This window comes from Cygnus atratus, chromosome 17 (assembly GCF_013377495.2).
Source record: "Cygnus atratus isolate AKBS03 ecotype Queensland, Australia chromosome 17, CAtr_DNAZoo_HiC_assembly, whole genome shotgun sequence".
In the NCBI taxonomy this organism is placed as follows: domain Eukaryota; kingdom Metazoa; phylum Chordata; class Aves; order Anseriformes; family Anatidae; genus Cygnus; species Cygnus atratus.
The window spans coordinates 11,341,683-11,363,581 of NC_066378.1; the positions used below are offsets into that span (position 1 = coordinate 11,341,683).

Sequence of the window (21,899 nt, forward strand, 5' to 3'; positions counted from 1 at the left end):
TGTACTGAGCTATTTACGTCACCTGTAGAAAGATAAACGTTTCCTTGCTTCCTTGGCAGAAATGACAAAGAACACCCTAAACAGATCAGGTGACTTTTACACCTGGCTTCATTCTAATTTTACTCAGCATATGACTCAATACGCACAGAGCATCTGAAAGCAATAGTCTTTGCATGAACAGACATATGAAGCAGGAGGGTGGGCAGAGTTCTTCAAGTTTTTGCTTTACATTTGAAGTCTGTTTAGGTTCAAAAGCAGAGATTCAGCTTTCCATGGCTAAACTTTGTCTGGTATACACTGCCAGAATCTTGAACACAAACGAGCAAAACCAGTGTCTCAGCTGATAAGGAGGGAACACGGTAGGACAAGCCCTTGAACATTCCTATACAAACGTGGCTCTTCAGATTTATCATCAGCTTGCAGCAAGTTTTCAATGTTGAAATTCACTTTATCAAGGCACACGGACAAAATGGAAGTCAAGTTAGTTAGATTTTCAGTGGGCTCAATTTGAGCAGCTCTCCAGAAAGCCTGCTACATGACTGAGATTGACTCTCAACTTAGCAGAATCCAACCCACAAATAACTTGCAACTGAAATTCATAAACTACCGTAAAACAGATCAAAGATCTGGAGTTTCAGATAATCCTCTTTAAGCAACTGAAAGATGTCAGAGTACTTTGAACAGGCCTAATTATTTAGACAACTAATTAGAATTTAGTGTTTGAAAGCAAGCTTAAATGGCCTTAAAATGCTTCTTAAGCCATTTTACAAAACTGGTGCACACTGGCAGATCTTGGACTTCAGTGCAAGTTACAGGTGCTGCAGAAGTATCTACCAGGCAGCAAAAACTCACTGGCGCTTGGTCCTCCTCCAACAGAAGATATTTCCTGTCCTGAAAAGTACTTCTGTAACTAAGATCATAGATTTTAATAGCAGTTTGTTATGTTTTAACTTTATCAAGTAAGAAGGTACTGAGCTATATTTTTGCCAGTTCATCTACACAGCTTGAAAGTCTATCCTTTTTCAACTTTGTAAAAAGTAGATTTCAAAAGCATAATTTTTTTCTTCATCATGATTCAAAATCAGTATAATCAGTTTTTGAAACCAGCTTGACAATTTCAGCTGTGCTTTTGGGAGTAGCAACTTTGAAAATAGTGTTACAGTGCATGTGCAATAGTTTCTTTAAAAATCACAACTGAATAAAAAGCCCGTACCATGTTAGGATGTAAATTACTCCTGAGCTGCATAGTTTGTGGGGTTTTGTTCAGTAAAGTTCTTAAGTACATAAAGTGCAGCAAAGCCTCTACCCTATAAAGGCATGTTTATTTTGCTATTTCTTCCCTACTGTCAAGGTTTACAACACAAAGTATTACAGTACCGCAACATTTGATTATTTTTATTTTTTATGTTTTTTTAAAGAGAAGTCTTCTTCCCAGAACAATAATTTGAAGTGTATGAAGCAGCCTAAACTGTGGTCGTGTGTGATGGCAACTGTTCTTTTTTAACTGATGCCAATTAATTCCAATGAGCATTTCTTGGAGAGGGTTATCAGCAGGCCAGACAACAATGAAAACTAAAAGATGTCTCTCCAAGCTTCAGAGCTGGTTGATTACCTTGCTAGAGTTTACAACATCTCTTATATGCAAGTTCTCTTCACTCTTCCTACAAAAGCCCTCAGAGCAAGTACAGAAGTCTGCTTATTACTGAGAACCAGACAATTAAATCATTATTTCCACTTGTCGGTTGGCTTAGAAGTGGCATTTGAGCATATCAGCCAAAACGGCCAAAAGGTATGAAGCACGTAAGGCAACTTACTCTGCATTTCTACACCTTTATCTGATCACTGCAGGCATACAGCCTGCTCATCAGGATTTTCACCTACTTGTCACAATGCCCAACACCACGTAGCACAAATAAAAATGTAGTTGTTCTGGAATGACATCCATAAAAACAAATGAAAAAACTTTCACGAGAAAACCTGTGACAAAATCTCTAAGCAGTACAAGTGATATCTTACCAACACTGTATACATTTATTTTTTTTAAGAAGCACTTAGAGCCTGATCTGTTCTGGACAGCATCTGCTGTCAGTTACAACTTATTTGATCTAGCATATGCTGAAATTAAATTTACATGCTCATTTACACTACAGTACTCAAAATAGGTGAAAACTGTAGTCTAAAAATTCCTGGTGTAGTCATGTTGCCAAGAGTCTCAATTTCCTCAAAGTGCTCAGAACACACGCCCTGAAAGCACCTAGTGCCTCGAAGCACAACATGCACTCAAAGGCAGAGGCATCCAACCACTTCTAGTTATCTGAAGAAAACTTTGACCCTGCATCAAAGATTTAGCTCAAGCCTTGACAGAATGCATCCAGACGAATGGAAGTAGAGACTTGTAACTGAAATACCTTCTCCATGGTCCATACTATTCATCTAGCTCTCAAACATAAGACACAATTCAAAGACCAGACTTCCAGCTTCCCTTTCTGATGTCAATGCAAGATTTCATACTGAGAGGATTTTAAAATGGCCATCCTACCCAGCATTGCTGTGGCCTGACACTATTAGTAACACACTAATCTTCTTACAAAACTAGCTTTAAAACCCACATAAGCAAGCAGGGCTAATACAGTTACTATAGATAAAATACCAGCTTTAAACAATGTAATTCATTGACATTTTGTTGGGGATTTTGTGTGTGAACACATGGGGAAGATTAGTTTGTTTCACAGCTGACTTGTAATTGAATGGCTGTAAAAGCTGGTTACAGGGCAACAGAAGCAACAGATCTGGAGACTAAAACCACAGGTACTCCCAGTTTTACTTTATTCTTGCTGTAGTCCTTGTTATTTGCCAAACAGATGGCCAGGGGGAGACCACAAGTACTTCACATTTGGATTTCTGTAGCTTGGATTAGGTATTTTATCTGTCTCTTCAACTGTTCCAGCATCACTGACAGCATTACAAGATATCTTTAGAAGAGATGTTTCACTACACATCTGCTTCAGTTATGTTTACTATTAAGTGCCATCTCCTCAGTGATGGAAATGGAGAATTAGGAAGAAATCAAGCTGAAAAAAGTGCTGACATTGCTGCCTGTCCACCCACATTCACCCACCTCCAACTTTAACATACTATTACTGGTATGATGCAACCACAAGCTGCATTGAACAAACTAGGGGATATGTTAAGTACAGTTAAACTTAGAGGCGTTAAAGAACAGAAATTAAATTCACAAGAAAACATAGTGCTAATGGTCTTGTTTATAACTAACAACTCCAGATTTTAAGTGATTTTAAGAGAAAGTGGCAACAAAGGGCATCAGAACCTGGCAGGCTGACTAGGTATTACACAACTAAAACAAAAATAGTCAAAATATCTCCCTTCTATTTAAAAGACGACTTTTCAGAAGTAAAAGCACGCCCTGCATTACACTGCTATAAGCTATGTGAAGAATCACCCTTCCTTCTGCCATCTGCTAAGAGCTTTGGAACAAATTAGGTCCCAGTAGATTTTGGCAAGCTTTGGAGAGCCTCATCTTCGGTACCACAAGCGGGTGTATGACTCAAGCTTTCCCACCCAACACTTAACGTCTCTCCCCCATGTCAATTCGGGATTTGGAGAACAGCCGGCAGCTTCAACCTCCCACTGTGATGTCACATTTCAGCTCTTCCAAGGACTGCCAATATCCTCTGGCATAGGAGAGAGATCTATGAAAGAAGTTGAGACCCAATTTAAATATATGTCTGTGTGTACATAGCTGGATTGCTATACAAAATCTCCTGATTTCTTTCAGATGGAAGCTCTCCCTAGATATGGGCTGCTGCCCAAGGCAACGCAATCTGTCAGGGTCAGGAGTCTTGGGCACCAGGGGAGGGGAAGGGGAACTGTGCAACAGCTCAAATGTTGGGAGCTGGTACAGGTTCATCTGACCGGGGATTACAAGGAGAGTCTCTCAGCAGCCAGAGTAAGACAGCAGCTTAAAAAGCAGCTAAAAAAAAAAACAGAATGCAAGAAACTGCCCATGGTTCATATAAAATTAAGGTATTTTAATAAAAACGTCATTCCTTAGATACTGTAACATCTTTGAAACTCTTCCTAATACCCATTCTTTAGGAAGAAGTCTGATGGTAGTTTACATCAAAATCTTGTAGTTACAATCACTTTGACCCCAAGAGCTAGACAGAAGCAGCACACCCTCTACAAGCGAATGAATCCTCCCCTTTCTATTCATTTTAAGTTGTCAGGGAGAGTAATTTAAAAGAAATTTTATGACAGTATAGCACTTGTGAAAGATGAGCTTTCTATAGTAATTCAAACGTGTTAATAGATCACAAAGCTTAAAAAATGAAGCAGTCAGGCTACATCACAAAACTTAAATTTTTGTTATTTTTTCCAATCTGTTTGCTGCTTGTTGTTTTAACAACAGCAATGTCACTAGATAGCCAGAGACTGCGTTTTGTGCCTGCTCAGAAAATCACTGAACATCAGGCTTCCCACTGGAGTCACACACATTTTCTCTTGTGAGAACAGGATGCTGAAGTGCACAGTTAAATCCTGCCCTTTATGTGCAAGGAAGCACTGACATTAACAATGAATTGTCAGCAGAAATTTGGATTGCTACCTCCTGCAGGTAGTCTGTTAATTTAGTTTTAATTTAATTAAGAGGTGAGCCAGCTGCCCAAACAAACAAGATTCAAGCATCAGCCAGCCTCCAGTTGTGCTAAGCAAAAATGCTCATTAACTAAAAGGAGTTATTAAAGTTATGATGACATTATTAGCATGGTTATCACTATTGGCTACAACTACATTTCAATAGCACATTCTCTTCTCCAGCTACAAAGCACATTTCTCCTCTATATTATACACTAAGGGCTACTCACGAAACGAGCACAAAATAACACCACCATTATTTTTGCCTTCTTTTCCCAATTGTAGCATTTCTAACTGGCTTTGATAAGAATAGTTCTGGCAGTTAATCAGGTTGTGAACAGAACGTTAATTTGCAAACACAATCTGATTTTGAAAAAACTCTTTAACCTTAATCCAGAACAAATGTTCCCATTTAGTGGGCCTTCACCTGATCATACTTAAATATTAATATCAGTCCCACTACCCTGGGGAGCAGTATTTTCTTCCCAGAGATTAAAATCTCCTACACAAAACCAGTAGTTACTCTTCTGCATTGCTCCACCACTTTCTGAGTATATTGTCATGTTATAGCAATTGAAACTGGTACATAGCCTCCTTCTTGTCACTTATGGATGAGACTTAATCCACTGCGTTAGCATAACCAGCAATATGCATGGAACAACTGTTTTGAGAACTCTCATAACTTTTTTTTTTAAAAACTTATTTACAAAACAATATAGAGTAGTGTATTAAATCTCCATAAGCAGTCTGCAACATAAAGTACTCTTTTTTACACATCTTGAATAATTTCTTTGCAAAAGTCACAAAAAAAAGGAACACATTCAGTGCTCCATGCAGACAGACTGTGTTTACGGAAAACATTAGAAGTGGTCAACAAAAACCTGACTATGACTTTGACTGGTTTCACGATGTCCAGGTTTCTACTTCTATGAATGATTAGATACTGTTTTGCCAACATTGTTGGGGCAAATTTTAAAAATGCAACCCACTTATCATTTGATGTACACAGCAGAGGACATTGTAAGCAACACCATACATCTAAGTTCTAAATACCCAAACTTTGTGGAGCGTAAGTCGTCCTATTCATTATTTTGGTTTCAGACAGAGGCTGTTGCTCCTCAAGAAGTTATCAGGATGAATGTGATAGTGTTAAGATTGAAAATGGAAACAAAATTAAAGCATCAACTTACTCTTCATTCAGGCAAACCTTTCTGACTTGGCTGGATGGTTCATACTACGTTAACGATTTGGTTCTAATTCTGTGTAAAAAAGGCAAGCCCCTAGTTGTGATAATTAAATTCTGCAGTTACCAGTTCAGCAGAATACTCATACCACATACATGTAGTATGAGATCTCTTGAGTATATTTTACATCCCCATTTGCGTGTCATATTTACGTGTGCAGTAAAAAATAATAATGCATACCCTTCTGATTTTGAAGGCATTGTCTCAAGTTCTGGTTTGTAACTTGCAGAAAAACAAACTAAGCAGTTTCATCACTTTGGGTTTGCACCATATAAGAATTTACACAGACTTAGGATAACTGCCAAGTATTGCTCAAAGAACATGGGGTTCCAGTAGTAAGATGGATAGGCACATCAGCACAACTATCAGGTAGGCGTCAGGGAACTTCAAGGATACTGCAGTTTGGACTTGCACCACACTGACAAAATTACAGAGAGTATGTTACAGAGCATGGGAAACGCAGATACAGAACAGATCAACTGCAAGATCATAAGCAGCAATTCAGAACAAACGGACTGAAGCCAACTTGAGTAACTCCTATGCCCGGACTGCATATTGTACAAACTGTTCGTAAGACAAAAAATTGTTTATTTGGAAAAGTCTGCACAACAGTCTTATGACAGGACTAAGACCCTTCAATTACTCCAAAAAATACTGAGTTACTACTGAAAGGATAATACGGCTCTAACTGCTAAGCCTAGCACTGGAATGACTTAAAAAGTCATCGCTCTTCAGCTGTTCACTGCCACCATTCTGCTGGAAGTCACTGCTCCCAAAAGCACTACAGGTGGCAGAAGGCAGTGTGTAGTCATCAAGAAGTGCTGTTCACAATGCAGCACGTTACCTGGGGCTGTAGGGACAGTAATTGCCAGCTGGCACCAGAACAAACAGCCTGGGACCATAATTTCCAAGACTGCCACAGCGTGAACCTACCCAACCTTGTGAGTTAAAGCTCAGCTAGATGCAAAGTCTCCATCACTTCCGCTTCCATGGAGCACTTAGAGCTTCAAAAAGGAGTTTTCTTCCATCCCTCTGCAGTGCTTGAAAATGTGCAGGCTAATCCAAGTTCCTTCCTGAAGCGTATTTCATACAAAACTAAAAGGCATAAGAGCCTTTTCTTTAGAATGTTTCTGTGAAGCAGCATTTCATACTCATGTTTTTATAACTCTACTCATTCGCACATTTCAAGAAAATTTTACCTCATCTCCTTTAAAAAAATACTTACCCACAACTCTGTCTCCCACTTTTACTCCCATCTTCCTCATGGCTGCAGCATACAAAGCTACGGATTGTCTCAGTTCTTCAAAAGTAACTTTCAAGATTTCTTCTTTGCCTTCCTCTGCGGAAACAAGATTTATTAAAACAACCAATCAGAAATTCTACACTGCAACCTAGAGTCAGTACAAGTAACTAATTCTGGAAGGAAAACATATGACTTTTAGTATGCTTTTTTTTAAACATCTGTGTTTGCCAACATACCACAAACCAAATAAACTAAACTGGACTCCATGCACCTCTGAGGGATCTGCAGGGTATTTTCATTTTTGTACCGAATGTCAGATGTTACATAAGCTGTTAATAAATCATTCATGAAACAAAATGAGCAAATCAAATGTTATGAAAGGCAAAGTTTGTCATCTTAAAGGCCCTGTACTTCTTCAACTTGACTGTAAAACCAAGCAAAACATTGGGCCCATCCTATTTCCAGTATCCAGCATTTCTCATAAAAACACATGTCAAGAACGTAGCCACAAAAATGCACTGCATGCCCTGGTACAGCAGGTCTTTGCAGAACAGCTCCAGTCATTATTTTCCTTAAGCAGGGAACGGTATTTTTACTCTTGCCTTCTTGGACTTCCACCCATGTAAATTTAGACCTACATGAAGCAAGACAGCAGGTGTTGATGGGAAGCAGTACAGAAGTCAATAAAACACGCAGTTCATAAGCTGAGCAGGGCATGTCTATAAATTCTGTGTTCCCCTAGAACAACAGGAAAGAGGACTCTGATCTCACTTTGTGATTAAAGACCCCAGGAGAAAGGAGTCGCAAATAAGAGACTGACAGTGGGAGACAGTACTAAATGAAATTGTTTAGGAAAGTTACGCTTCCATTCCCACGCCATGTTACACTCACAGAGCTCCCACAGAATCATCCCTAGCGATTTCAGGAACCTGACACAGGTTCTCTAAACACCACTCTGACCTAGCAGTGACTGGTTAATGAAAAATACTGACTTAAGAGATCTTAAGAAGATTAAATACAGCAGAAGGCCATGAAAAGAGATGCAGGTATAGGCCTGTTTCCTGCAGGGAAAGAAGTGTGTTCACTACTCAGGCACTGACACAGTATACACCTGTATCAGCTGAATTTCTGTGTGGTATCACCTAAGCACTGAGTCTCCAGTGCAACCCATGACTTCCTAACAGGAAACAAGATCTCCAAGAGACAATGCGATCACTTATCAAACCAAAAAAATTAACTAAGTTGCTAATAATTCCTTCAATAATTTGAATTGCAAGCATTTAACTCCACTTTTTCTCAAATTGCACACTTAACGTTAACAGAAGTCAATCCCGTCATTGCTACATACCCTTAGAGCTGACTTACTGATCGGTGTTTGGCTTTCAGCTATTGCACAAGATGTATTTAAACAACTACGCTGAGGTTTTTCCAATTAAATAATACTTAAGAAGCTTTTCTAATGACCTCAAAATTTGAACGCTCATCACTTCGAAGCCAGCTTTCTGTTAGAAGCCTCATTTCTATCCGACTTCACAGATCAACTCTTATTACATCAAAATCAGGTCATAGATTTTCCTCTCTGATTTTTCATAGATTTTTCATAGATTTTTCTCTCTGATTTGGGAATTGTTTTTTATATACATGATCAGAGAGATTTCTTTCAATATCTCTAAATAGTAAAACAACTGATAAGATTTTCTTTCAGTGCTAAAATACAGAAGACAGCTCTGCTGTCTTACGTAGCTGTTAAAAACTGTCAGAACAACAGGAATACACATGTAATTCAAGAACTGATCTCCACACCTCAGAAGTCAGAAACTAAGACTTAATACCTGCTCAATCCATCCATGTTTTTGTATAACTTGCTCTGCTAATAAGCTACAAGGCTGTTTTGTTTATTGTTGAGCTATTACAAGGAATCGCCTCTTGGTCACTCTTACAAGGATTAGGCCCAGCAAAAGGGAAACTCAAAATACAAGTCTGTAGGGCAGCGCTCAGACAAACCCGCACAGAGGCTAATCCCATCTAACAGACTAGAATACACATATATATATTTTAAGTTACCAAAGTTAGCAAATTTATGGAAGGGTCTTAAGAATTACAATCTTCATTATGAGGACACCTGGATTTTAGTCACTTACACCTTCTCCAGAATAACAAAAAAAATAAGACTGAACTTCAGCATTCCAGAAAAGTGAAATTCCAGCTCCTCCATGCATGTAACTGTCCTTTGCTTCCTTCGTGTACTGTCACAACTACAGGTAATTCCTACCTATCTCACATGTACTCCTTAGTATTCCTCAGTATTTCTAAAATAAAAGGCATAGGAAGAGGGTGGGAAGGACAATATCAAGCAGTGCCAAAATCCTCCCAAAGGCACATTAGGCAAGTGTTTATGAAAAACAAGAAATAACAGTTCAAATACTGAGTGATGTTAAACGCAGCATCATCTTCACTACCTTAAGAGAGTTAAGCACATTCTCAGAAGAAAACTTCATTTACTTTGCCAAGGACTTTTCAGAACTATCTATGTTCCCAGAGCACATTTTCCTGATTTTTTTTTTGAGGAGCTGTATCACTCATTCTGCAGAGATGCCAGCTTTATTTTCTTCTTTTCTCCTCACCCAGGCCAGTTTATTTCAAGGTTTCATAAAAACACGGGCTGTTTTATAAGGCCAGCACCTATGAACTATAAAAAAAATACAAGAAAGCCATTAATTTTTACTCACTTGCTGCATACAGTGCAATCTTGTCATTGTCTTTGTGCTTCAGAAGATTTTCTGCATAGTTCAGACGGCTACCTTTAAACCATTCCGGGACATCTGCAATGCTTTTGGACGTATCAACCACCTGAAGAAAAAACAATACACTGATGGAAAAAACTAGTATCATTTCTTGTTCAGACCGTTCTACAGACATATGCTAATTAATTCCAAGCAAGAACGATTCCTCCCAGTTCGCAGATGGCAAGCAGACACCAGATCTGTTAATAAAGGCCTAGAAATATGACTGATTTGTCAAGCAAAGACATTGTTAGAACCAGGCTGGAAAGAGTTCCTCACTGACAGCTCTACCTTCACACCTGCCTTAAATACACAAGCAAGCCAAAATACTACATCTACAGCAAGATGTGCACACCACAGGGCATGCTGGGGTCCTGTGCGGGGACATCCAGAGCAGGGACTGAGCTACAGCACGCTGCAGCCTCCCTCTTACAAAAGCCAAAACATAAGAATATTGAGTTCCCTGTCTCTCCCAGCACGAGTTACTTGGTACAGAGCCCAACATTAGGAACATGGGCAGTGGTAAATGATCCAAATCTACATACGTGGATTGTATAGTCAAATATAGCTGAAGAAGTTAGAGCTTCTTACTCTCATTCTCCATATATATTTATTTTTTTTAAGATGAAGTTGCGATAAGCATTTTGGTACTCCACAGCTTCATTCAGAGCACAGAAGGTCTACTAGCCTCTACAACCAACAAGAGTTGTATTACAAATAGAGTACACATTTCTACCATCCCCCATTTGCCATTTTCTAAGAAGTCCCGCAGCCCAGTAACCCCATGTTAAGTAATTTCCCATTTAGGAAAAAGGCACATGAAAAATGTGATAAACAGAAGGCCCCAAAATATATTCAAATGAAAAACTCCCCCATCTTGAAATAATTAAGTCTCAAATTTTAAATTATCCGTTAAGTCACAGTTAAGAATATACCTGTAGTAACAGTGATAGGTTAAGCATTATCAACAAAGGTCTTTAAACCCCTTCCCAAGTGTCCCACTATTTAGAAATTATACTGCCCAGCAGTGTATGCATGCATTTTATGATCTTTACATTGCAAAATTATTTTATAAATTGTGCATTTGAAAGCTTCTATTCATGCCCTCAGGTTTTATCACACAAACTGTACAGGCATTACAAAAGGTTATTCTGAAAGCCAGATAAAACTCAGTACTTCCCATTCTACCATCAACTCCCCCCCCAAAAAAAAATAATTGTGCTTTGAAGTATGTGGTATATGTGTTATTGGAGGCCATCTTAAAGTCAGTTTTTCAAAGTTAAAGCTCACATGGAAATACACTACTAAATCATTATAATTGATTTTTCTAAGAAGGGAAGCCTAAGGGGATTTCTTTGCTTGTAGCAATTAGCTAGAGCTGAGTTCTGATATCTAAAATTTAATCAACTCACACTACAGAAATATTTTTACATACCAACATGTATTACATACCACCATGTACTACTGTAATAGTTACAAGGCACTCTTAAAACTGACTCAGTACTGACTGCCTCACTTCAAGCAAAGTTTCCAGGAAGAGGTCTAACACAACGTTAGTCGTCCTGAAGCTCAACATCCCTTCTAAGAGCTCCACCAGCACAGGGTGCTAGACTTGCTCTGGTATTTCCTACTGAAATAATACCTACAAATCCTAGTTAAACCCAGTCTCTGTTGTAGTGGCACTCTGTTATATGAGCAACCTGATGGCTCCCTTAGAGAGGGGTTATCAGCAAGCAACAGGAACTGTCTCCTCTGCAGAAGATCATTCCTAGTTCTAGCAAGGTTATAAAACCCCCAAAGCTCTGCAACAAGCCTTTCATTCAGACTTCATACAGCCCCAGCATAAATGCTCAGTGAGTCTGTGGAAAGGGAAGGATTGCACTCTGCAGTATTGCCAATTACTGTCTGCATTTAATGAGTAAGGTTTTACTCCTACTCACAGCAGCACCGAGGCATACAGGGCCAATTTATGTGGTTAGGCAAACATGGCACAGGAACACAGCTGATACCTGACACCAGGTGCTGCTCCACAACTGCTCTTCACAGCAGCTATTCAGGGACTACTTCCCTGACCTCTGCAGTCAAGAGTAAATACTGTATTAGCAATATCCTCTGCCAACATCTCTACTGCATTCTCCCCCCCAGAAGTGGTTTGCTTGTTGGGCTATTACCATACATGATCATGCCATAGATTATGCTTACCCTAAACATAGGCTACACCTCTGAGAATAAAGTTGAACATTACCACAAAAAACAATCCTTGCCTTGTACTGTGGTATGTGCCATGCTCTGTATGACCTGAAGAGCAAAACAGCATAGCTCATGAAGGCCTCAGAGCAGATATGATTAGAATGCTCACCGCAGCCCCTCCACAGGAATGACAGCTGGCAGGTGCTTCTCGCAGGGAGAAAAACATGCAAGTTTAGACTATTTCTCACTTAAAATCAACAGCTACTTGCAACTTGACATAATGCCAGTGCCGTCATGCCAGGACGGTTTTGTTTGGTACAAGTACCTTCGTTTTCAAAGGTGATGTGGATATTAACACCTTCACCAAGTTTAAATAAAACACTGGCTGTCTGTATTACATATACAAAGTTTTATTGTTATTCCAAGAATGACTTGTGAAAGTAGAGAATGTTTCACCTGCTAAGAAGAAAAGAATCAATCTTGGTTCATAAAAAACCTTTATTCTCCTCAAAGCAAAATGCTAACTTCCACTGAGCAGCAGGGATCAAGTAGTACAACCAATTACACTTCTCAGCTTTTTGCTACCACAGGACAGCTCAGTTACTGTGACCAGCACCTCCTGATATCCACCAGAAATGGATCAATAGTCAGGATTAACAGCAAGTCACTTCAAGGTCTGACTCTAGCTTTGAGCCTCGAAGCAGAGCCTTCTATGCTCACGCTGAAGGAAAGGCAGAGACATTCACCAAGTTCCATGTACACTGAGCCAAGTGCATTTGTCTGCAGCACCAGTCTACGACGACTTTGCCTCTCCCTGTTTTAAGATTCCACACCACAGCAAGGCCCTTCTCGCGAGCTCCCAGGCCACTGCGTGCTTATCCCACACGGAATCTAGTTAAAACATTACTAGGCATCCGTCTTCTTGCTTCTCATCCTCAGGAAACATTCACTTTTCAGCTACCACCACCCGTTCCACCTTCCCTTCCAGTTTGTCAGCCACTGGCAGTGTCTGGAGGGCCAGGCTTCCAGAAATGCCAATCCTGTAAAGGCAAGTGAATAAGCATTACTGTTCGGTTTGCTCAGTACAAAGGCAGAAAAATAGTTCCTCCGAACTGCTTGCTCAGGATAATTCAGAGTCATGTCCAAATCTGGAAAAAAAAATAGGCTTGCTAACAGCACAGAATATGGAGTGAAGGAAGATGGGGCAAGCAAGCAAAATCTAGCCAGGCTGCAGTTGAGAAAAACTACTGTTTACAGAAAAGTCACTAAAAGGACTAGGAGAGTGTTTACCATCTTCAGGCTACACTTCAGTTTTTAGAAAGGCTAGTTTTTACGTTCTTGCCGAATTCACTCTAAGGACCAGATCACATGAAGACACCTGAGCATGCAGTTCTGGGAAGAACCACCTGGTCTATCACATCATGCAGGACAAAAGCTTGCATGACAGGAAGAGGCAAAGAATCTTACCAGTTTCCTCTGCAGAACTGCTAGCGCTCCACATGTTTTCAGAACAGATAGCCTCCAGGGTTTAAGAACCAAGTCCAGTCCCTTCTCTACCAAGTCCAGGGAGGTTCTTCTGCATCAAGCTTTTGAAGTGATGAGTAAATCCTTGCCTTCCTCAGATGAAGAACTACAGGCTGTTGATATCCTATGCCAGGACTGTACAAGGATTCCAGCTTCATCTTCCACTTGCAGGAGGAAGTCACTTTTGTCTCACAGCAACACTGTGGCAAGGTCTGGTATTCCATCTGCGACTGTGTTCAACCACTACCATTCCCTCAGAGATATTTCAAGCCAACATCTGACTGCAGAACCAGTTTCGCAAAACTGGTGGGGTACAGGTGTGTTACCAGGTAGGCTGACTCAGGGAACATATGCGTGAGCTTGGGTGCACGCCACCATTTCATGATATGCTATCAGCATAATCCTAAAGCAGAAGGCAGTATAGTGGTAGACTCCTCAATCAGCCACGACTTCCATGGTATTTGAAGGCACATGAACAAGGAAACTACAGTAAAATTGTGCGGGACAATAAAACATCAGGATTTCACCGTAGGGAAATTTATCAGCAGCGAGACAATCTACTACACAAGGAATTTCAGGGCTACACACTCAATGGATTCTTCATATTACCAAAGTGTTCATTCGGTAGGTTCCAGCAACAGTTCAGAAGATTAACTGTAAGACCAGCTATCGCCCCTTTGTGTTATACTTGACGAGTTAAGGTAACAGCAACTCACCTCATCGTACAGGCGAGAACACACGATGTTACTGTACTTCCAGAATTCCGCCCAGAAGTCTGAGAAGGATTCCACCGACCATTGGTATAAGTCATTGTAGTTGGCTAAAAGTAATAGATTTCTGTTAGCATTATGCAGAGAATTGCAGGAACATAGACAAACTACAGTTAGAGATGCCCTGGACCAAGAAAAATTGTGGCTAAAAATTAGTAAGGTAAGATGGGGTTAGTCACTTCCCTTTGTGGTAGCTTCACTCTGCTAGGCAGCTAAACTCCACTACGACCGCCTTCTCACTCCCCCTCCTCAAAAGAGCAAAAGGAAAAAATATAGTGGAAAAGGGCTCAAGGGTCAAGATAAGAACAGGGAGATCACTACCAGTTTCCGTCACAGGCAAAACAGATTCAACATAGGGAAATTAATATGATACATTGCCGATAACAGACGAGCAATGAGAAGCTACAAGAAAACCAACCAAAACCACCTTCCCCTCATCCACCCTCTTCTACCTCCTCGCCCGAAGCAGCTCAGGGGAGCAGGGAACAGGGGCTGCTCCCCTCCCCGTGCTCTCCCCAGCATCGCTCCCGGCTCGGCTCTGCCCAGCGTTGGGTCCCTTTGGAGCCCGTGCCTGGCCTGGGGCAGCTGCTGGGCTCTGCTCAGGTGCACCCCTGCAGCCCCCTCGCTACAAGATCCTTGCTGCAGATCCCAACGCAGTGCTCAAGGCAAGTGAGGCAATCAACAGGGAGCCTGCCTGGACACTTGAACAGATGGCCTCATTTCACCCGACTGCTTCACAAGCCATCTGCACCAAAGAGGTGGGGACCTTTCCTAAGAGCTCAGTGCTGCATCCCCCACCCTCGGTGAGGGTGTAGATCCGGGCAGCAGGACAGAGTCCTGCTCACTGACACCTCTGATCCCTGTCCTGGCATCAATGTGGTGGCTCCATACAGCAGGAGAAAATGGTCTCCCCAGCAAGCAACGTTGGCTGCACGGTTCTTGTCCAGGAAAAAGACCTCAGATGGTGTGGTGTCAGATTAGATACACTAACAGCACTATTACAAAGCAAGAAAGCATTATTCCTCAATAAATAAGGGGTCTGACAGATCTAATTTTACCCTTTCATACTAAAGTAACGTATCTCATGTGAGACAAAACAAGATGTTTACTAGCTACGTGTTACAACCATGAGGTGGCATTAAAAGCAGGGCAACGAGCAGTTAAAGTTTTACATGACAGACAGATGAAGTAACCTGAGCAATGCATACCTCCAAAAAAAAAAATCACAATTCAAGCTGGAATTCAGAATCAGTATCCAAAACACTGAAATTCTGTCTGGAAAGCACTGCAGGTGCTGAAAGGTATAAATAACTAAGGCAGATTCCTCATTACTGTCTTAAATGGCTTGCAAATGTCATGTCCATGCTGCCTGAAGTTGTGCCAACTGCCAAATTAGCTATGAGTATCTGCCACCAGTGACAGTAGTAGCAGTAGTAACAGTTTCCTGCTCTGCCAACTGTTTGATGCTTTCAGCTAAACCAACTGAAGTCATTTTCTCCAATTATCTTGGGCTTGTCATCCTGTTATCCACCTGATTGCTTCAGAAGTCATCTTTGTCTCCTTCCCACAAGCACACTTCCTGCTTTTTTTAAAACATTCAGACCATCCCTATGCCATTATTGGCACTCAGTCACTTCTGCTGTTCCCCTACCCAGTCTGTCCCTTCTGCACCTTACTCCACTCAATCTTTTCCATCAATGTCAGATTTCTCCCCAGAAACTGACGTCGCAGGAGTTCAGACTTGACATGGAAGCAAAAGCTCCTCCAGAACTCAATTTTTACCTACATATTGCCTCCATCTCAGCCTCCTTACATCCTGTTTTTTTTTTTTTTTCCCCAAACACTCCACCCAAGTTACTCTTCATTATTCTATACACTGCACATGAGCTGGTGTGGGGACAAACTTTGCCAAAGGAAACTAATCTCTCATCTCCTCCTTCAAAAGGAAGTTATAAAGCATGCTCCAAAGCCATAAGTGCTACACGCTACAGCCAACTCTGATGTGGTTTCTTACACAAACAGCTTGTTCTATCTCATCTATACATTTTGTCCCCAAGTGAGCTTCGGCATCCAAGTCCTTCAGGGCACAGACCTGTTATTCAGTAATTAAACATTACATCTCGTTGCTACATTTTCAGGCTTAGACAAAGCCATGCTGTTGAAAGGGCTATATTGCCCTTAGCTCTCCTAAGTCCACATCTTGGTGTTACATAAAGAACCCATTCTTAGCTGCTGAATAGCACACAGACCAGCAAACATCGGCTCAGATCTAACGCAAGTTGACAAAGGTTCCTATACGCACAGGAATCCATTTTGAATCGATAGCCACATCGAAATGGAGTGAAGGAAAGAATTCTAGTTGTTTCAGCTCTAAGTGCGTGCAGCCCATCTGAAACTGCATTGGATCATCATCAGCTGTGACACTGCTACTCAAGAAATGGCTTTTCAGACGTAAGCTCCTGCAGCACCAGACACGCTGCCACTACACTAGAATCTCTCTGCTTATGTCACGGACATTAATATCGGACAGACAAAAAGTCAGGCCACTTGCCAGAACTGCTCCCTCCGCGCTCATCCTCCAGCAGAGGGAGGATTACCTGAAGGCTCCCCGAGCAGCTCAGTGCACAAGTGCTCAGGTAGAACAGGCAGCATAAAGCAAACTGGTGAGAACCAGAGGTCTTGCCCCAACGCTATCATGCTTCACTGTGTGCCCACATAACCTGCACCTCCTGATACGCCGCTTCCAGCCAGTGATCACCGAAGAACACCAAGCAATTCGGGTTGGGAGACCCCCCTACAGGACCAACCCCCTGCTCAAAGCAGAGCTAAACTCAAAGCTGTCAGATTACTAACTTAAACCAGAGGACCTAACCGCAGCCATACAGTTATTTCTGGACGAGCATGAAGCACAGCTTGAAGTTGAAGAGCTCAGGCAGACGCACGGAAGGAAACCTCCACTCCCATCACCTCACCACACTCCGCTCCCCAGGATGCTCAGGGGTGTCAAACAAAGACCCCCCCCCCCCCCCCCCAAAAAAAAAAAAAACAGCGGTGAGCTCCCACACTTCAGCTCCCAGAGCTCTACGTGAAGGCTCCCGGTGACCGCAGCCCCCAAACCCTCTCTCGCCCCGCACGGCCGCTCTCAGGGGAGCCCCACGAGGCCCTCCCCGAGCAGGGCAGCTCACACCGCCGGTGCTGACAGCCCCTGCCGGGCCGCCGGCCAGCAGCAGGGCAGCACACAAGGCTGTTTGCCTTCCTTATCGGCTCCCACCTCCGGGATGCGGCGCCCGAGGCCTCGGCGCGGGGCACCGCAGAGCATCGCGCCCGCAGCCTGGACCGCTCGGCCCCCGGCCGCCCTGGGGGCGCCCCCTCCGACCCGGAGGGGGGTCCCGGGGAAGCGGATCCCGGTCGGAGGCCACTGATCCCGGCCGGGGGCCGCCCACCCAGCCGCCCGCCCGCCGCTCACCCAGGCGGAGCCCGCAGCTGCTGGCCACGGCGGCGCGGAACCGGTCCATGTGCGTGTTGCGCTTGGTGTCGGGCTCCCACATCACCTGCGACTCCATGATCTCGGCCTCCCACGACATGGCGGCGGCGGAAAACGAGCCCAGAAAGGCAACCGAGCAACCGAGGCCGCCTCCCGCGGGGCCGCGCGCACCGACCAGCACCCAACGCCGGCCCCGGCCGCACTGCGCGGCCCCGGCCCCCGCCGCGGCCTTAAGGGGCCGTAGCACCGCCCTTCCCCGTAACCTTCCGCCGAGAGAAAGGAGTGCGGGCAGCGCCCCGCCCGCTGAGGGGAGGCGAGGGGCGGGCGGCCCTCGCGGGTCGGGGGCGCAGCCCCCGCCGCTTTTTAATTCTTCTTATTATCATTTTTCCACAGGGAGTTGGGAGAAATCCTTCCTGACAAGAGTCTTTGACCCAATAGTGAAGCAAGAAGCGCGTTTCTCCACAGCCTCCGTTGCCCTGGGGTTTCACAACGCTCCCTTCCGCAGCACCTGGCGCTGGAGCCGGGTTCTTGTCAGACCCTGGGCCCTGCTCCTCTTGGCGGCCGTGTGTCGAAACAGCCCGCTTCGGCCAAGTAGCGGGGCAGCGCAACACCTGACGTGGAAATCACGGAGCACATACATGCTCTTTATGTAACCGGCTTTCAAGGTCACGATTTCCTCCCTGATTCTTAGAAGCCTTGGAAAATATGAAATTGGTGGCAAATTGTGTGGGCAGCCGCTGTAAATGCAAAAGTTATGATCTATATAGTAGATGGAACTGCACTTGCTGTAAACGTCACTTAGATTTTTGTGCTACTACTTTATTAAATTTGAAGTTAAATGTATTAAATTTGAAACCCATAGCAACTTAATTTGACCACTCTTCCCAATCTTTATTTTCCTCCAGAAGAAGCTTCCACGCAACACATTTCTTGACAACTCCCTTCAGGGCCTGGAGAGGCTGCGGGTGGGATCAGGACACGGTGCCTACTGCTGTGCCCCTCGGCGCTGGCAGCGGCGCTCAGCGAGGCCCCCAGCAGCATAAGGTCCTTGGGCCGCATGTCCCGGTGCCCAGGCCCTGGATACGTCCCTGTTTCACCTGGACCTGGAGGGCCAAGACCCGAGGTGCAGAAAACAGCCCGCTCCGTCCCTGCACGTGCCTGCAGAAAAAATATAACTTCGATTTTTTGCCCTTCTAGTTGCAGAGGCACCTGTGGCAGCACAGGAGCGCCAACGGACATGGGGCCTGGGACATCCCTGTGGCTGTGGGGGCACCTCCTGCTGCAGCCCCCTGCCAGAAGCCCAGGGCCGCCAGATGCGCCCTCAGCACCCCTCAGAGCCCCTCAGCACCCCTCATGGCCCCTCAGCTCCCCTCAGGGATCCTCACCGCCCCTCAGCGCCCCTCTGGGTTTTTGCCCCCCTGCCCCCCGGGGCTCTCCGGGAGTCACACCTGCCCCGAACACCCGGCCAGCCCCTCACGGCCGAGGCAGAAGCGCTGACACGGAGCGCAAACCGCCGACCGCCCAACCCCCGCCGCCCCCTCCCGCCTGCCCCCGCCCCGGGGCCGCCTCCCCTCGCCCCTCCGGCGGCTCCGCGTTGCGGACGGATCCCGCGCGGCGCGCGGCGGTCGCGACGCCGCCGGCGGTGATTGGCTGCCGCGCGCCTGGCCCCACATCAGCCCAGAGCCCGCTCTCCTCACGGCTAGGCTGGGCGCCGAAGAGCTGACACCAGGGAGAGCCAATCGGCGCAGGCGTTTGACAAGCCCTCTTCTCGGGCGGCCAATGAGGTGCCGGATCAGGAGGAGGTGCGCCCAATCGGAGGGGAGCTCTGAGCCTCTGCTCGGCGGGGGGTCCCTGCGTGGTTCTCCTCAGCGCTGAGAGAAGCCTAGCCTGCAGCTGGGATTGTCGATTTTAGCCGTTTTAAGCTCAAAAAGAGGCAGCGAAACAGCAGCTTTCCCCACCCATAGCAAGCTGTGCATCTAAAAAGAAAATGTGGAGCTAAATCACTTGAGAAGGGACCCCAAAATTCCCCTCCCTGAAATGGAAAAGATGTAGTTTAAAACAGACTGACCCAATTACTGGTCAAGGAGAAATAGGCACACTGGGAACTTTGTAATAAAATCTGTGTTTTTAGCAAAGCTCAGCAGCCCTCCTCCTTCATAAACAGCAGTTTTACTGCTCTATATGTAGAATCCTTTGTGCCTGTGCTCCTAGCCACCAGTCCTTTTTCCTTATCCAACTTGTTTTTTCTTCTTTCAGAAGTGACTTTAGAAAAATGGGAAGAAAAGGGAAGAAAAATGAAACAAGCCTTTTACAAGAAGATGGGCATTAGGAGGAATGCAGTGACTACTAAAAATAGTTTGTAGACTAGAGTAGCTACGGGAAAGTAGCCTGAATAAGGTTAACTGGAATTCACCATTTTCAAATCTTTTTAATCCTCTCTTTATAGCTAATAATAGTAATAATAGGTTATAAATTAAATCCCATTTTCTGCTCTAGACTAGATTAAGGACCCTTCAAAAGACATTTCAGAAATGATTAGCAGTGATGGTGATGATGGTACTACCTCATTTGTGGTCTCTAAGGTAACTAATCTGCAGTCAATCTATGAAAATAAAGCAAGTGATAAAATCACTGTGTGTTAGCAGTTTTGTAATAATACCTCATGGCGAACTATCCTGTGTTCTCAGGATGATCCCACACCTGCATTAGGAAATCTGAAAATGTCAGAAAGTTTTACAAACCCCCATATTCAGAACAGCTACCAGCAGGTTAATACGTCTGTAGAAGAATGAGAAACTTTCGGTTCACTTAGCATCCTTGATCTCTGCAGCCTCTGAATGGTGTCAGAAGTACAAGTAACCAGAATCAAAATCAAAAGTATTTGCAGAGAGGGCAGAATAATAATAAAATAAACGAACAAATAAATAAATAAATAAGAAGAAGCATAGTACAGCAAAAAAAGACTCATAGAGATAAGAGCAAAGCATTAATAAAAAAGGCCCAAGAAGACAAGAAGTCATAATGTGATCAGTTATGGCAAATTGAGGCTTTGAGATGAAGTAAAGATGGAAAAGTAAGGGTCATTGAGGTTAAGGCCTGGTCCACCACAACACCACTTGGATTTCTTAAAGGCTATGACAATTTATTTCTTAAAAAGAGAAAACTCTATGATGTGACAAAACTTTGACATCTCAAAGACCCCAATTTATTCCCAAACCATTTCAGAATGTTGTCAAATCTCTATATCTGAAGAAGACAATTTACGTGGTCTCCGGATCAGGAAAACACAGAAGTATTTTCATGATTCTTTTGTGTAGTAAGACCCTCAGGAGAGGATCTTTCTAGAAGCCTCACAGTTGTCCTAATAAAAAGTTCAATGTCGTTAAAGAAAAATTGGATCAATATTTCATGTCATGATGCAATGTATTCTTTGAGCAGACATGATTTCATTTATTTAAACAAGAGAAAGGTGAAATACAGCATAATTTCATAAGAGCTGTGGATATGGTGAGGTGAATTGATCTGAAACAGGTTCATTGAGACAGGTCAGGAAATCAATTACATACCAGGGAAGACTCCAAAATTATCCTGACCTCCTATGAAGGACAACCATGAGCACAGGCTTCCAAAGGCAGCCACTAAAATAGGCCTCCAAGCCGCTGTGAAGACTGGATGGAAAGAAACAACAAAAGCTTTGCAGAAGTGGTTTTCAGGGGAATCCATGACGAAAACTCAAGCAGACAAATAGGAATAGGTCCCAAATTCTCAGAAACAAGACCTGCTGGACCAGAAACAGCACAAGGGGATCCAGAGAAGGCCATGCCAACTGGAAGCAAATAGAAGAATTATAACTGGCACTGAAAACAACATTACATTACAGTCGTGGTTTTGTACCACAAAGTTCTTTACATGCAAGAAACACCCCCGAAGTGGACACCATGTGCTGGGAGTCAAGGCAGAGCATGACACTGAGGGCAGATAACCAGACACCTCAAAAGAACCTCAAAA

At 43.6% G+C, this 21,899-nt stretch overlaps 1 protein-coding gene across 1 annotated transcript in view; it reads right to left on the minus strand.

Moving 5' to 3' along the window:
• AACS (acetoacetyl-CoA synthetase) overlaps positions 1-18,135 on the minus strand; it is a 41,578-nt gene extending 23,443 nt beyond the window's left edge. Inside the window, exons 1-4 of the mRNA XM_035565015.2 lie at positions 17,874-18,135; positions 14,354-14,457; positions 9,870-9,990; positions 7,123-7,236 (exon numbers count right to left, since the gene is read on the minus strand). Of these exons, the coding sequence (XP_035420908.1) occupies positions 7,123-7,236; positions 9,870-9,990; positions 14,354-14,457; positions 17,874-17,991 (457 nt within the window). The 5' untranslated portion in view covers positions 17,992-18,135. The remainder of the gene's footprint in view (positions 1-7,122; positions 7,237-9,869; positions 9,991-14,353; positions 14,458-17,873) is intronic.
• Positions 18,136-21,899: the final 3,764 nt, after the last annotated feature.